The sequence below is a fragment of the Somniosus microcephalus genome, chromosome 28, assembly GCF_052327205.1.
Source record: "Somniosus microcephalus isolate GS21.2 chromosome 28, FLI_Smic_1.0, whole genome shotgun sequence".
Classification (NCBI taxonomy): domain Eukaryota; kingdom Metazoa; phylum Chordata; class Chondrichthyes; order Squaliformes; family Somniosidae; genus Somniosus; species Somniosus microcephalus.
In genome coordinates, this window is record NC_141014.1 from 28,539,335 (window position 1) to 28,553,936 (window position 14,602).

General features: G+C 54.4%; 1 protein-coding gene across 1 annotated transcript in view; it reads left to right on the forward strand.

Moving 5' to 3' along the window:
- LOC147099470 (casein kinase I-like) overlaps nt 1–14,602 on the forward strand; it is a 67,750-nt gene that overhangs the window by 40,987 nt on the left and 12,161 nt on the right. Inside the window, 3 exon segments of the mRNA XM_085969644.1 lie at nt 2,279–2,427; nt 9,158–9,350; nt 13,905–14,044. Of these exon segments, the coding sequence (XP_085825770.1) occupies nt 2,279–2,427; nt 9,158–9,350; nt 13,905–14,044 (482 nt within the window).

Consider the following 14,602-nt stretch of genomic DNA (forward strand, 5'->3'; position numbering starts at 1 on the left):
CGCGCTGCTCCGCACCTCCAAATCATGCCCCAAAGTCTACTTGTTCTACTTTTCATTGGCTCACTATTGACACAGAAATCAGCCAGTTACGGTTTTCGCTGCCGTGCTGAGTTGTTTGACAGACGGGTCCGCGATGGCAGAGAACTTGCCGCGTCACCAGTTTTGAGTCTGGCAGCCTGTCAAATGAGTTGATGCCACGCTGGTTGTAAGGAAGCGGGCATCATTTTTAACCTAGCATAATGTTGCCAAGCACGAGGCACAGTGACCCGATGATGCCTTCTCACTAGCGCTGCTAACTGGAGCTCCTCATTTAGTTTCGGATCATGCGACTAAGTTGCGTACAACTCCCTGTTCAGATTCCCAACTGTTGCTGAGCTGACATAAAACCCCTGACCAACGTACGACGGTTAGAGTCATAGTTATACAGCACAGAAAGAGGCCCTTCGTCCCATCGCGTCCGCGCCGGCCATCAAGCCCTGTCTAATCTAATCCCATTTTCCAGCATTTGGTCCGTAGCCTTGTATGCTATGGCATTTCAAGTGCTCATCCAAATGCTTCTTGAATGTTGTGAGGGTTCCTGCCCCTACCACCCTTTCAGGCAGAGTTCCAGATTCCAACCACCCTCTGGGTGAAAAAGTTTTTCCTCAAATCCCCTCTAAACCTCCTGTCCCTTACCTTGAATCTATACCCCCTGGTTATTGACCCCTCTACAAAGGGGAAAAGTTCCTTTCTATCTACCCTATCTATGCCCCTCATAATTTTGTACACCTCAATCAGGTCCCCCCTCAGCCTTCTCTGCTCCAAGGAAAACAACCCCAGCCTGTCCAGTCTTTCTTCATAGCTGAAGCGCTCCAGCCCAGGTAACATCCTGGTAAATCTCCTCTGCACCCTCTCCAAAGCAATCACATCCTTTCTATAGTGTGGCGACCAGAACTGCACACAGTACTCCAGCTGTGGCCTTACCAGCGTTTTGTACAGCTACATCATAACCTCCCTGCTCTTGCCTTCATTAGCCGAGGCATAGAATATAAGTATCCCATATGCCTTTTTAACCACCTTATCTATCTGTCCTGCTGCCTTCAGGGATCTATGTACATGCACACCAAGGTCCCTCTGATCCTCTGTCTTTCCTAGGGTCTTACCATTCATTGTGTATTCCCTTGCCTCCTTAGTCCGTCCAAAATGCATCACCTCACACTTTTCAGGGTTAAATTCCATTTGCCACTGTTCCGCCCATCTGACCAACCCATCTATATCGTCCTGTAGCCTGAGGCTTCTCTCCTCGCTATTTACCACCCCACCAATTTTTGTGTCATCTGCGAACTTACTGATCATACCTTTTACATTCACATCCAAATCATTAATGTAGACCACAAACCGCAAGGGACCCAGCACCGAGCCCTGCAGTACCCCACTGGACACAGGCTTCCAGTCACAAAAACAACCTTCCACCATCACCCTCTGCCTTCTGCCACTAAGCCAGTTTTGGATCCAATGTGCCAAGGCACCCTGGATCCCATGGGCTCTTACCTTCCTGACCAGTCTCCTATGCGGGACTTTATCAAAAGCCTTACTGAAATCCATGTAAACCACATCCACACACCTAGTCGCCCCCTCAAAAAATTCAATCAAATTGGTCAGACACGATCTTCCTTTGACAAAGCCATGCTGGCTATCCCTAATTAATCCTTGCCTCTCCAACTGGAGACTAATTCCGTCCCTCAGAATTTTTTCCAATAATTTCCCTACCACTGGCTGAGGCAGATGGTGGTTCTTGTACTTTCATACCAAACATCCCATTGTTTTGAGTACTCAAGTGTGTGAGCTTTGCCCATCCTGACGTCCAGTGTTTCCTTAACTTTTTTTTTTTGCGGGGGGTGGCTGGGGTGCACCACCTCTTTATGGGGCCGTATTCAAAATATCGCACATTCCTATTTAAAAGCTGGTGAGCTGGCTGCGCGGGAGCAGAGAGCGCCGCGCAGCTTAAAGGAGTATTGCTGGCTGCGCCTGCCTTTCCTTTTCACCGTTTGGCTTTTCATTTGAAGTCGGATTGCTATACGGCGGTGGGGAGAGAATTTTACAGGTTGTGAACCAAGTCTGTTGTGCATCTTCTGTTTCTCTCCGTCCGCCCCCCCCCCACCCCTTTCTGAATATTATTGCTTGTCTCACCAAGAGTTTGTCACTGACCCCGGGCCTTCCCAGTTTTTCTCAGCTCATTTGGGTCTGTTTTGATATTGCTGTGATCCTAATTTTTTGTTTCCTTTCCTCCCCCCCTCAGCTGAGTTTTCTACCTACCTGAACTTCTGTCGCTCTTTGCGTTTTGATGACAAGCCCGATTACTCGTACCTGCGCCAGCTTTTCCGGAATCTATTCCACCGACAGGGCTTCTCTTACGACTACGTCTTCGATTGGAACATGCTGAAGTTTGTAAGTGCTGGCGCATTAAGCATGTAAACTCGGTGCTGGAAATGGGGTTTTAAAAAAAAAAAAACACATTGGTCTTTCTAAAAATGTATCACTTGGATTTTAATCGCAAGGAAAGCCTACTTTTTTTTAAAATTGTGCCTCATCCCCTTTACCAAGACGCCTCAAAGCATTTCATGCACAACACGGTTACTTTGAGCTGTGGCAACTCGTGTAGAAATACCGAGAGAGGAAGTACAATTACAGGAAACTTTTTTTTTTACCGGCACCTAAATAACCGGAAATCTCTCTTAACCGGCAAAATTCAGGAGTAGGTTCAGGTAAGTTTTTACTTCATATATTAGTGGCCGTGTAACCGGGGTTCCTGGATCTGTGGCCGTGTAACCGGGGTTCCTGCACCTGTTGCCATGCAACAGAGACGCCTGGATCTGTGGCTGTGTAACCGAGGTTCCTGCGCTTGTTGCCATGCAACAGGGACGCCTGGATCTGTGGCCGTGTACGGGGCTCTCGTACCTTTAGTAAGTATACCTCTCTGTAATCCGGACTTTTTGATCAACTGGCAGTACGTCGGTGCCGGATAAAAAGAGTTTCCTGTATATAGCGGTTATCGCATCCTCCAGGCATCTGTCTCAAAGTGCTTAGCCGTTTGTAGCCGGTGCTCAGTGGGTAGCGGCGCGCTCTCTCCTCCCGAGTCTGGTTTTGGGTTCAACTCCTACTCCAAGGGGCTGGAGCGCAAAATCCAGGCCGAGGGCGCGCTGCACTGTCTGAGGTGCCATCTTTTGGATGAGATAGTAAACCGAGGCCTGGTCTGAACAGCAGGGTAGTTCTCTCGACGGTGTCCTGGCCAATACTTAATCCCTTGATCAACATCACTTTTTCCAAAATTATCTGCTCATTATCACATTGCTGTTTGTGGGACCTTGCTGTGCGCAAATTGGCTGCACTGTAAATCGCTTTTGGAGATCCCCGAGGCCGTGAAAGGCGCTACATAAATGCAAGCCTTTCTTTAACAGGAGAATCATTTTTTTTTTTTGAAGTGATGGTTATATAAACAAAACTGAAAAATGCTGTCACTTCAAAGCAAAAAAACATATATATGTACTTAAATGGGTGGGGGGGGGGTTAGCGATCTCCTCGCGCATTAATACGTTAAAATCCATCTTTATATTTGGGGCCCAGTCAGCGAGATCCAAAAGGAGCGTCGCGACCACCAGGAAAGAGAAGCTCGCTCGCGTTAGTCACCCGCCACCAATTTGTGTCTCTTATTTTTAGTTTGTTTTTGAGTCGGCGAGTCACACGAGTAATTGCAGCATGAAATTCTTCAGCTCCTGCTACTCGTTGTGCAGAGGAGTTGTCGAAACCTCGTGGGTGATTGATTGATTGTCAAATGGCTTTCCCTTCAAGTGATGGCACCCTGTGCACCTCGGTCAACTGTCTCTTTCCCTCCACCCCCCCCCCCCAAACAAATGTGACACAGCTTTTGAACATTAGCTTGCCCCTAGTCTTGGCCGACAGTGCCAGTATTACTTGTGTCGTCTTTATATTTCCCAGAGAGATGCTCCCACTGCGAGCCTTGCCCTTCACTGGTTGAAGCCACACGTGGTTGGTGTTGGAAGTGCTCAGTCCGCGCGGCTCCTCACTGGAGACTAGCACAGGACACGGGAGAATGTTTGGGGATATGTATAGTTGGCAGTCAGCATCTAGAAGCAAGGAATGGTCAATGTTTTGGGTGGAATCTTTTACAGTGAATTAACGGTGGGTTGCTTTGGCTCTTTAGTAAAGAGTTTTAATTGATTTGAAACCTGTTCATCAATGAAACTGCTGGGAATTGCTGTCAGAGCTGGAATTGGCGTGTGTGTGTGTGTGCTCGCTCTCCCCCCTCCCCCTCCCCCCCTCTCTCTCTCTCTCTCTCTCTCTCTCTCTCTCTCTCTCTCTCTTCCCCCCCGCTCGCTCGCTCGCTCTCTCTCTCGTGCTCGCTCTCGCTATTTCTCTCCTCGCGCTCGCTCTCTCTCTCTCCCCCCCCTCGCTCGCTCTCGCGCTCTCTCTCTCTCTCTCTCCCCGCTCTCTCTTGTGCTCTCTCTCCCCCCGCGTGCTCTCTCTCCCCCCCCCCCCGCTCGCTCTCTCTCTCTCTCTCTCTCTCCCCCCGCTCGCGCGCTCTCTCTCTCTCTCTCTCTCTCTCCTCCCCCCCTCTCTCTCTCTCTCTCTCTCTCTCTCCTCCCCCCTCGCGCTCTCTCTCTCCCCCCTCGCGCTCTCTCTCTCCCCCCCTCGCTCTCTCTCTCCCCCCCTCGCTCTCTCTCCCCCCCTCGCTCTCTCTCTCTCTCTCCCCCCTCGCTCTCTCTCTCTCCCCCTCGCTCTCTCTCTCTCCCCCCTCGCTCTCTCTCTCTCCCCCTCGCTCGCTCTCTCCCCCTCGCTCGCTCTCTCCCCCTCGCTCGCTCTCTCCCCCTCGCTCTCTCTCTCCCCCCTCGCTCTCTCTCTCCCCCCTCGCTCTCTCTCTCTCCCCCCTCGCTCTCTCTCTCTCCCCCCTCGCTCTCTCTCTCTCCCCCCTCGCTCTCTCTCTCTCCCCCTCGCTCTCTCTCTCTCCCCCCTCGCTCTCTCTCTCTCCCCCCTCGCTCTCTCTCTCTCCCCCCTCGCTCTCTCTCTCCCCCCTCGCTCTCTCTCTCTCCCCCCTCGCTCTCTCTCTCTCCCCCCTCGCTCTCTCTCTCTCCCCCCTCGCTCTCTCTCTCTCCCCCCTCGCTCTCTCTCTCCCCCCTCGCTCTCTCTCTCTCCCCCTCGCTCTCTCTCTCTCCCCCCTCGCTCTCTCTCTCCCCCCTCGCTCTCTCTCTCTCCCCCCTCGCTCTCTCTCTCTCCCCCCTCGCTCTCTCTCTCTCCCCCCTCGCTCTCTCTCTCTCCCCCCTCGCTCTCTCTCTCTCCCCCCTCGCTCTCTCTCTCTCCCCCCTCGCTCTCTCTCTCTCCCCCCTCGCTCTCTCTCTCTCCCCCCTCGCTCTCTCTCTCTCCCCCCCTCGCTCTCTCTCTCTCTCCCCCCTCGCTCTCTCTCTCTCTCCCCCCTCGCTCTCTCTCTCTCTCCCCCCTCGCTCTCTCTCTCTCTCCCCCCTCGCTCTCTCTCTCTCTCCCCCCTCGCTCTCTCTCTCTCTCCCCCCTCGCTCTCTCTCTCTCTCCCCCCTCGCTCTCTCTCTCTCTCCCCCCTCGCTCTCTCTCTCTCTCCCCCCTCGCTCTCTCTCTCTCTCCCCCCTCGCTCTCTCTCTCTCTCCCCCCTCGCTCTCTCTCTCTCTCCCCCTCGCTCTCTCTCTCTCTCCCCCCTCGCTCTCTCTCTCTCTCCCCCCTCGCTCTCTCTCTCTCTCCCCCTCGCTCTCTCTCTCTCTCCCCCCTCGCTCTCTCTCTCTCTCCCCCCTCGCTCTCTCTCTCTCTCCCCCCTCGCTCTCTCTCTCTCTCCCCCTCGCTCTCTCTCTCTCCCCCCTCGCTCTCTCTCTCTCCCCCCTCGCTCTCTCTCTCTCCCCCCTCGCTCTCTCTCTCTCCCCCCTCGCTCTCTCTCTCTCCCCCCTCGCTCTCTCTCTCTCCCCCCTCGCTCTCTCTCTCTCCCCCCTCGCTCTCTCTCTCTCCCCCCTCGCTCTCTCTCTCTCCCCCCTCGCTCTCTCTCTCTCCCCCCTCGCTCTCTCTCTCTCCCCCCCTCGCTCTCTCTCTCTCCCCCCTCGCTCTCTCTCTCTCCCCCTCGCTCGCTCTCTCTCCCCCCTCGCTCGCTCTCTCTCCCCCCTCGCTCGCTCTCTCTCCCCCTCGCTCGCTCTCTCTCCCCCCTCGCTCTCTCTCTCTCCCCCCTCGCTCTCTCTCTCTCCCCCCTCGCTCTCTCTCTCTCCCCCCTCGCTCTCTCTCTCTCCCCCCTCGCTCTCTCTCTCTCCCCCTCGCTCTCTCTCTCTCCCCCCTCGCTCTCTCTCTCTCCCCCCTCGCGCTCTCTCTCTCCCCCCTCGCGCTCTCTCTCTCCCCCCTCGCGCTCTCTCTCTCCCCCCTCGCTCTCTCTCTCTCCCCCCTCGCTCTCTCTCTCTCCCCCCTCGCTCTCTCTCTCTCCCCCCTCGCTCTCTCTCTCTCCCCCCTCGCTCTCTCTCTCTCCCCCCTCGCTCTCTCTCTCTCCCCCCTCGCTCTCTCTCTCTCCCCCCTCGCTCTCTCTCTCTCCCCCCTCGCTCTCTCTCTCTCCCCCCTCGCTCTCTCTCTCTCCCCCCTCGCTCTCTCTCTCTCCCCCCTCGCTCTCTCTCTCTCCCCCCTCGCTCTCTCTCTCTCCCCCCTCGCTCTCTCTCTCTCCCCCCTCGCTCTCTCTCTCTCCCCCCTCGCTCTCTCTCTCTCCCCCCTCGCTCTCTCTCTCTCCCCCCTCGCTCTCTCTCTCTCCCCCCTCGCTCTCTCTCTCTCCCCCCTCGCTCTCTCTCTCTCCCCCCTCGCTCTCTCTCTCTCCCCCCTCGCTCTCTCTCTCTCCCCCCTCGCTCTCTCTCTCTCCCCCCTCGCTCTCTCTCTCTCCCCCCTCGCTCTCTCTCTCTCCCCCCTCGCTCTCTCTCTCTCCCCCCTCGCTCTCTCTCTCTCCCCCTCGCTCTCTCTCTCTCCCCCCTCGCTCTCTCTCTCTCCCCCCTCGCTCTCTCTCTCTCCCCCCTCGCTCTCTCTCTCCCCCCTCGCTCTCTCTCTCCCCCCTCGCTCTCTCTCTCTCTCCCCCCTCGCTCTCTCTCTCTCCCCCCTCGCTCTCTCTCTCTCTCTCCCCCCTCGCTCTCTCTCTCTCTCTCTCCCCCCTCGCTCTCTCTCTCTCTCTCTCCCCCCTCGCTCTCTCTCTCTCTCCCCCCTCGCTCTCTCTCTCTCCCCCCTCGCTCTCTCTCTCTCCCCCTCGCTCTCTCTCCCCCCTCGCTCTCTCTCTCTCTCCCCCCTCGCTCTCTCTCTCTCTCTCTCCCCCTCGCTCTCTCTCTCCCCCTCGCTCTCTCTCTCCCCCCTCGCTCTCTCTCTCCCCCCTCGCTCTCTCTCTCCCCCCTCGCTCTCTCTCTCCCCCCTCGCTCTCTCTCTCTCTCCCCCCTCGCTCTCTCTCTCTCCCCCCTCGCTCTCTCTCTCTCCCCCCTCGCTCTCTCTCTCCCCCCTCGCTCTCTCTCTCTCCCCCCTCGCTCTCTCTCTCTCCCCCCTCGCTCTCTCTCTCTCCCCCTCGCTCTCTCTCTCTCCCCCCTCGCTCTCTCTCTCTCTCCCCCCTCGCTCTCTCTCTCTCCCCCCTCGCTCGCTCTCGCTCGCTCTCTCTCCCCCCTCGCTCTCTCTCTCTCCCCCCTCGCTCTCTCTCTCCCCCCTCGCTCTCTCTCTCTCTCCCCCCTCGCTCTCTCTCTCTCTCCCCCCTCGCTCTCTCTCTCTCTCCCCCCTCGCTCTCTCTCTCTCTCCCCCCTCGCTCTCTCTCTCTCTCCCCCCTCGCTCTCTCTCTCTCCCCCCTCGCTCTCTCTCTCTCCCCCCTCGCTCTCTCTCTCTCTCCCCCCTCGCTCTCTCTCTCTCTCTCTCCCCCCTCGCTCTCTCTCTCTCTCTCTCCCCCCTCGCGCTCTCTCTCTCTCCCCCCTCGCGCTCTCTCTCTCTCCCCCCTCGCTCTCTCTCCCCCCTCGCTCTCTCTCTCTCCCCCCTCGCTCTCTCTCTCTCTCCCCCCTCGCTCTCTCTCTCTCTCTCTCCCCCCTCGCTCTCTCTCTCTCTCTCTCCCCCCTCGCGCTCTCTCTCTCTCCCCCCTCGCGCTCTCTCTCTCTCCCCCCTCGCTCTCTCTCTCTCCCCCCTCGCTCTCTCTCTCTCTCCCCCCTCGCTCTCTCTCTCTCCCCCCTCGCTCGCTCTCTCTCTCTCCCCCCGCGCTCTCTCTTCCCCCCCTCTCCCCCCCCCCACGCGCGTGCTCTCTCTCTCCCCCCTCGCTCTCTCTCTCTCTCCCCCCTCGCTCTCTCTCTCTCCCCCCTCGCTCTCTCTCTCTCCCCCCTCGCTCTCTCTCTCTCTCTCCCCCCTCGCTCTCTCTCTCTCTCCCCCCTCGCTCTCTCTCTCTCTCCCCCCTCGCTCTCTCTCTCTCTCCCCCCTCGCTCTCTCTCTCTCTCTCCCCCTCGCTCTCTCTCTCCCCCCTCGCTCTCTCTCTCTCCCCCCTCGCTCTCTCTCTCTCTCCCCCCCTCGCGCGCTCTCTCTCTCTCCCCCCTCGCGCTCTCTCTCTCTCTCCCCCCTCGCTCTCTCTCTCTCTCCCCCCTCGCTCTCTCTCTCTCTCTCCCCCCTCGCTCTCTCTCTCTCCCCCCTCGCTCTCTCTCTCTCTCTCCCCCCTCGCTCTCTCTCTCTCCCCCCTCGCTCTCTCTCTCTCCCCCCTCGCTCGCTCTCTCTCCCCCCTCGCTCGCTCTCTCTCCCCCCTCGCTCGCTCTCTCTCCCCCCTCGCTCGCTCTCTCTCCCCCCTCGCTCGCTCTCTCTCTCTCTCTCCCCCCCCGCGCTCTCTCTCTCTCTCTCCCCCCGCGCTCTCTCTTCCCCCCCCTCTCCCCCCCCCCCCCCCCCACGCGCGTGCTCTCTCTCTCCCCCCCCACTCTCTCTCTCTCTCTCTCTCTCCCCCCCACACTCTCTCTCTCTCTCTCTCTCTCTCTCTCTCTCTCTCCTCCCCCCCACACACACTCTCTCTCTCCCCTCCATTTCTGAAACTGTTTGCTTCTCGCCCTTCTTCCGCTACACCCCACACGCACCAAAATGCATTGCTGCATCATTCAATATGAGCCGATGATCTTTTCCTGATTTTCAGGGCGCAGGTCGGACCCCAGAGGAAAGTGAGCGGGAGCGCCGAGAGCATGAACGGGAAGAGCGTGTGGTGCAGACCCGCAGTTCGGCAACGCGAGTCCTCCCTCCCGGAACGGTAGCCGGTGCAGTTGGCAACCGGTTACGGAACGGACAAGATGCAGTGCTGCCTTCCCAGGCGTCTCGAGCACAGCAGTCTGGTCAGTATTCTCTCTCCATTCGCATTGAATGGCGGAGCAGGCTCGAGGGGCCGAATGGCCTACTCCTCCTATCTTCTATGTTTCTATTGCACTGTGGCCGGCTAATGCTGTAAAGCAATTCGCAGCTTTAGATATTCAGACCCCAAAAACAATCTGTTGAATTATCTCAAAGCATAATGTGTTTCTTAGCTTGGCTCTGTTGAAAGCACTCTCGTGGTAGCTCTGTAGGCTGTGGGTTCAAGCCCCACCCTGGCGACTTGGGAACACGGGAGCAGGAGGAGACCATTCAGCCCCTCGAGCCTGCTCTGTCATTCAGTGAGATCATGGCTGATCTGTGACCTGACTCCATATACCCGCCTTTGCCCCATATCCCTTAATACCTAAAAAATCTATCGATCTCGATTTAAAATTAACAATTGATCCAGCATCAATTGCCGTTTGCGGAAGAGAGTTCCAAACTTCTACCACCCTTTGTGTGTCGAAGTGTTTCCTAATTTCACTCCTGAAAGGCCTGGCTCTAATGTTTAGCTGCCCCCTCGTCCTAGACTCCCCAACCAGCGGAAATAGTTTCTCTCTATCTACCCTGTCTGTTCCACTTAATAGCTTAAACTTCGACCAAATCGCCCTTAGTCTAAATTCCAGGGAATACAACCCTAGTTTGTGTAATCTCTCCTAATTTAACCCCTGGAGTTCAGGCATCATTCTGGTAAACCTACGCTGCACTCCCTCCAAGGCCAATCAATATGTGCTACCCAAGATGTGATGCCCAGAACTGCTCACAATATTCCCAGGTGTGGTCTAACTTTGTATAGCTGCAGCATAACTTCTCACCCCTTGTATTCTAATCATCTAGATATAAAGACCAGCATCCCATTAGCCTTTTTGATTTATTTTTTGTACCTGTCCATGACATTTTAATGATCAATGTACATGGACCTCTTAAGTCTCTCTGGACCTCCACCGCTTCTAGCTTTTCACCATTTATAAAGTACTCTGTCCTTTTTAGATCCAAAGTGGATGACCTTACTTGCCTATATTGCAATCCATTTGCCACAGTTTTGCCCATTCACTGAATCTATCAACATCGCTGTAATTTTATGCTTCCATCTACATTGCTTACAATGCCGCCTATCTTCGTGTCATCGGCAAACTTGGATATGTGGCTCTCTGATCTCGTCATTTAAGTCATTTTTAAATACAGTGAATAGTTGAGGCTCCAACACAGATCCCTGAGGGGTGCCACTAGTCACATCCTGCCAATTAGCGTACCTGCCCATTATCCCTACTCTCTGTCTCCTGCCGCTCAGCCAATTTCCTAACCAGGTCAATAATTTGCCCTCAATTCCAAAACAGACTTTTTTATGTGGGACTTTAGCGAATGTCTTCTGGAAGTCCATATAAATACATCCATAGACATTCCCCTATCGACTACTTAGAATCATAGAACGGTTACAGCACAGGAGGCAGCCATTTGGCCCGTCGAGCCCGTGCCGGCTCTCTGCAAAGCACTTCAGCTAGTCCCACTCCCCCGCCCTTTCCCCGTAGCCCTGCAAATTCTTTCCTTCAGGTACTTATCCAACTTCCTTTTGAAAGCCACGATTGAATCTGCCTCCACCACCCTTTCAGGCAGTGCATTCCAGATCCTAACCACTCATTTTGCCTCATGTCGCCTTTGGTTCTTCTGCCAATCACCTTAAAACTGTGTCCTCTGGTTCTCGACCCTTCCGCCAATGGGAACAGTTTCTCTCTATCTACTCTGCCCAGACCCCTCATGATTTTGAACACCTCTATCAGATCTCCTCTCAACCTTCTCTGCTCCAAGGAGAACAACCCCAGCTTCTCCAGTCTATCCACGTAACTGAAGTCCCTCATCCCTGGAATCATTCTCATAAATCTTTTCTGCACCCTCTCTAAGGTCTTCACATCCTTCCTAAAGTGCGGTGCCCAGAATTGGACACAATACTCCAGTTGAGGCCGGACCAGTGTTTTATAAAGGTTCATCATAATTTCCACGCTTTTATACTCTATGCCTCTATTTATGAAGCCCAGGAATCCCGTAAGCTTTTTTAACCACTTTCTCAACCTGCCCTGCTACCTTCAACAACGTGTGCACATATACCCCCCCCCGGTCTCTGTTCATGCACCCCCTTTAGTTAATATTGCCTCTCCTTGTTCTTCCTACTTCAATCACCTCTTCAAAAAATTCAATCAGGTTCGCTAGGCATGTCCTTTACAAACCCATGCTGGCTCTCTGATCAGCTGAGAATTTTCAAGGTGGTCGGCCACTCGATCCTTAATTATAGAATCCTAGTAATTCCCTGACAACAAATGTTCGGCTATATGATAACCTTGAGCACATAATCTAGACTGACACTTCAGTGCAGTGCTGAATGGTCTTTCTGATCTTCCTCCTCTTAGGCAGTCCCTCGGAACCGAGGATGACTTGCTTCCACATTAAAAATGAGTTCTCAGGTGACTGATGAGTCCAATGTGGGACCTACAGTCTCTGTCACAGGTGGGGCAGACGGTGGTTGAAGGGGCGGGTGGGTGGGGTGCTTGGGTTGACGTGCGCTGCCTGCACTTGGCTTCCGCTTGCTCCCGGCGAAGAGACTCGAGGTGTTCGGCGCCTTCCCAGATGCTTCTCCTCCACTTTGTGCGGTCTTGGGCCAGGGATTCCCAGGTGTCGGTGAGGATGTTGCACTTTTTCAAGGAGGCTTTGAGGGTGTCCTTGAAACGTTTCCTCTACCCACCTGGGGCTCTCTTGCTGTGTCGGAGCTCCGAGTAGAGCGCTTGTTTCAGGAGTCTCATATCGGGCATACGGATCAACCAAGGGGAGGCGCACCTCCTCCCCGGTTCAGGTAGATTTGGAAGATCCCATGACTATTCAAAGAGCAGGAAAGTTCTCCCGTGTTCAAGCCAATATTTATCGCTCAGTGTTCATCACCAAGAAAGACTAACTGGTCATTTCTTGCTTTTTATGAAAGAATGACTTGCCTTTATATAGCGCCTTTAACAGTCTCTGGACATCCCAAAGTGCTCTACAGCCAGTGAAGTATTTTGAAGTGTCGTCCTTGTTGTAATGTAGGAAACGTTATTGTGGGAGCTTGCTGCTTGCAAATTTGCATCTGTGTTTGCCTACGCAACAATCGTGACAACACTTCAAAATACTCCATTGACTGAAGTGCTGGGGGAGGTCCTGAGGGTGTGAAATGTGTCCTATAAATGCGAGTTTGTTCCTCCTCCTCTCTCCCAAGAATCTAATTTTGGAATCGGTACTCCCAAACAGCTGGGCTGTCCTATTGCGCATTTAGTGCGACCACAGTACCCTAATGGTTCATTGCGTAGCTGGAAACTGTCGTGGGTAAGCATTCCAGCAATAGCTCTTTAAAATTAAACTTGAAATCTCTTCCGCGAAAACTACAGCTCCTTTTTTAAAAAAAGTTGTGCCTTCTTGCGCCCCCGAGGTTTCCATCATGAAAAGTGCCGTGTACCTGGCCCCTTCCGTTACGATTTTTGTTTCTCAATCCCGAGTTGCGTCCTCGCTCTGCGCGGAGTTATCTAAACTCAGCCAGCGGAGCAGTAGACACGTTACAGCTTCCTCCAGTACCCTGGACTAGGGAGGGGCGAGATTGGCCAGGGTTCTTGTTGCTGATCCTGATAGCCAGCCACCGAGATTCTGTGGGCAGGAGGGTGGAAAAGTGCGTGAGTGAGTTGTCTGGCGAGGACGGGATTAGAAACCAGAGATTTCCCTCCATCGTACACTAGGCTGTTTCGGGACCCCCACCCCCACTGTCGAGAATCCCAGCTAAAAAGATCTGTTTCCCTTAGCAGAGAGGTCAATAACCAGGGGGCGTGGATTTAACGTAATTGGATTAGAGGGGAGTTGAGCAGAACTTTTTTCACCCAGAGGGTGGTGGGGGTCTGGAACTCACTGCCTGAAAGCGTGGTAGAGGCAGAAACTCTCATCGCATTTAAAAAGTACTTGGATATGCACTTGAAGTGCCGTAACCCACAGGGCCACGGACCAAGAGCTGGAAAGTGGGATTAGGCTGGATTGCTCTTTTTCGGCCGGCACAGACACGATGGGCCGAATGGCCGCCTCCTGAGCCGTAAATTTCTATAATTCTATAAAAATAAAAAAAATGGCCAGTATAATAGCAGGGACGAGTGCTTGTGAAATGGCAGTCTGGCAGAACTCGACACCGTCAGGAGGAAAGGACAGCAAAGTCCATTGATGTAACTTTTTCAAGGAGTTGAAGGTAAACGTGAAAGGCTCAATACTGAGAGAGTCCTGGAGCTGAGCATTCCTGTGGTTTGAAAAGCCACCGAGGTGTGTGTGTGTACTCTATTGTCAAGTGGTTTAGTTGTATCTTGGCTCCGCACTCACAGTGCAGGTCTGGCCCTGAAGAAGCAGCCTGGCCTGCACTGCTGTGCGGAGCCGAGCAGAGCGCTCCAATTGGGGAAACCCCCCGGCCTGGTTACAAACGGCAAACCAGCCTTTCCTGTGCGACAAAACTCGATTCAACAAGGTGTGTCGTCTTTGTGTTGTTGCAGCAAATACCTCACCGAGACCCATCTCCCGAGCTGAGAGGGAGCGGAAAGTCAGCATGAGGTTACATCGAGGTGCTCCCGCCAATGTTTCTTCCTCTGATCTTACAGCGCGGCAAGACGCTTCGCGCATTTCAGCGTCACAGGTACCAGTTTGTCACATCCTCTTGTGTTTTCCCAGCCCTCTTGTGTTTTCCCAGCCCTCTTGCTGATTTCTATCATAATTGACTGACTTGGGAGTGAGGGGGGGAGCGAAGGGGATTGAGAGATGATCTTTCCAATGTTCCCTCTGAGCTACGCAGCCGCACAATAATGAGAAAGGTCCCGCACAGGCTGCTCACCGGCATCTCCATTGTGAATACCGGGCCTGCGAGGGGAAATTTAAAGGGCTCGCGCGGTAAAAGAAACCGGCATCGCAAAGCACAGCTTGCAGGGAACATTGCTGCTTTCTGACACTTGTGTGCCAGTGCTGTATCTTAAGATTGGGAACGGCGCGCGAGTCTGGCGAAAGCGACACGGCACAGTCTGGATTCATAATCCAAGAGGAGTTCGGATCCCACCGCGGCAGTTCGACCATTTGAATTCAGTTCATATTAAAATTGAGAACTAAAACCGTTGGCATCAGTAAAAGTGACGGTGGAGCTGTTGGATTGACCTCAAACCCAACTGGTTCGCTAATGTCCTTTTTTAGGGAAGGGAGCCCG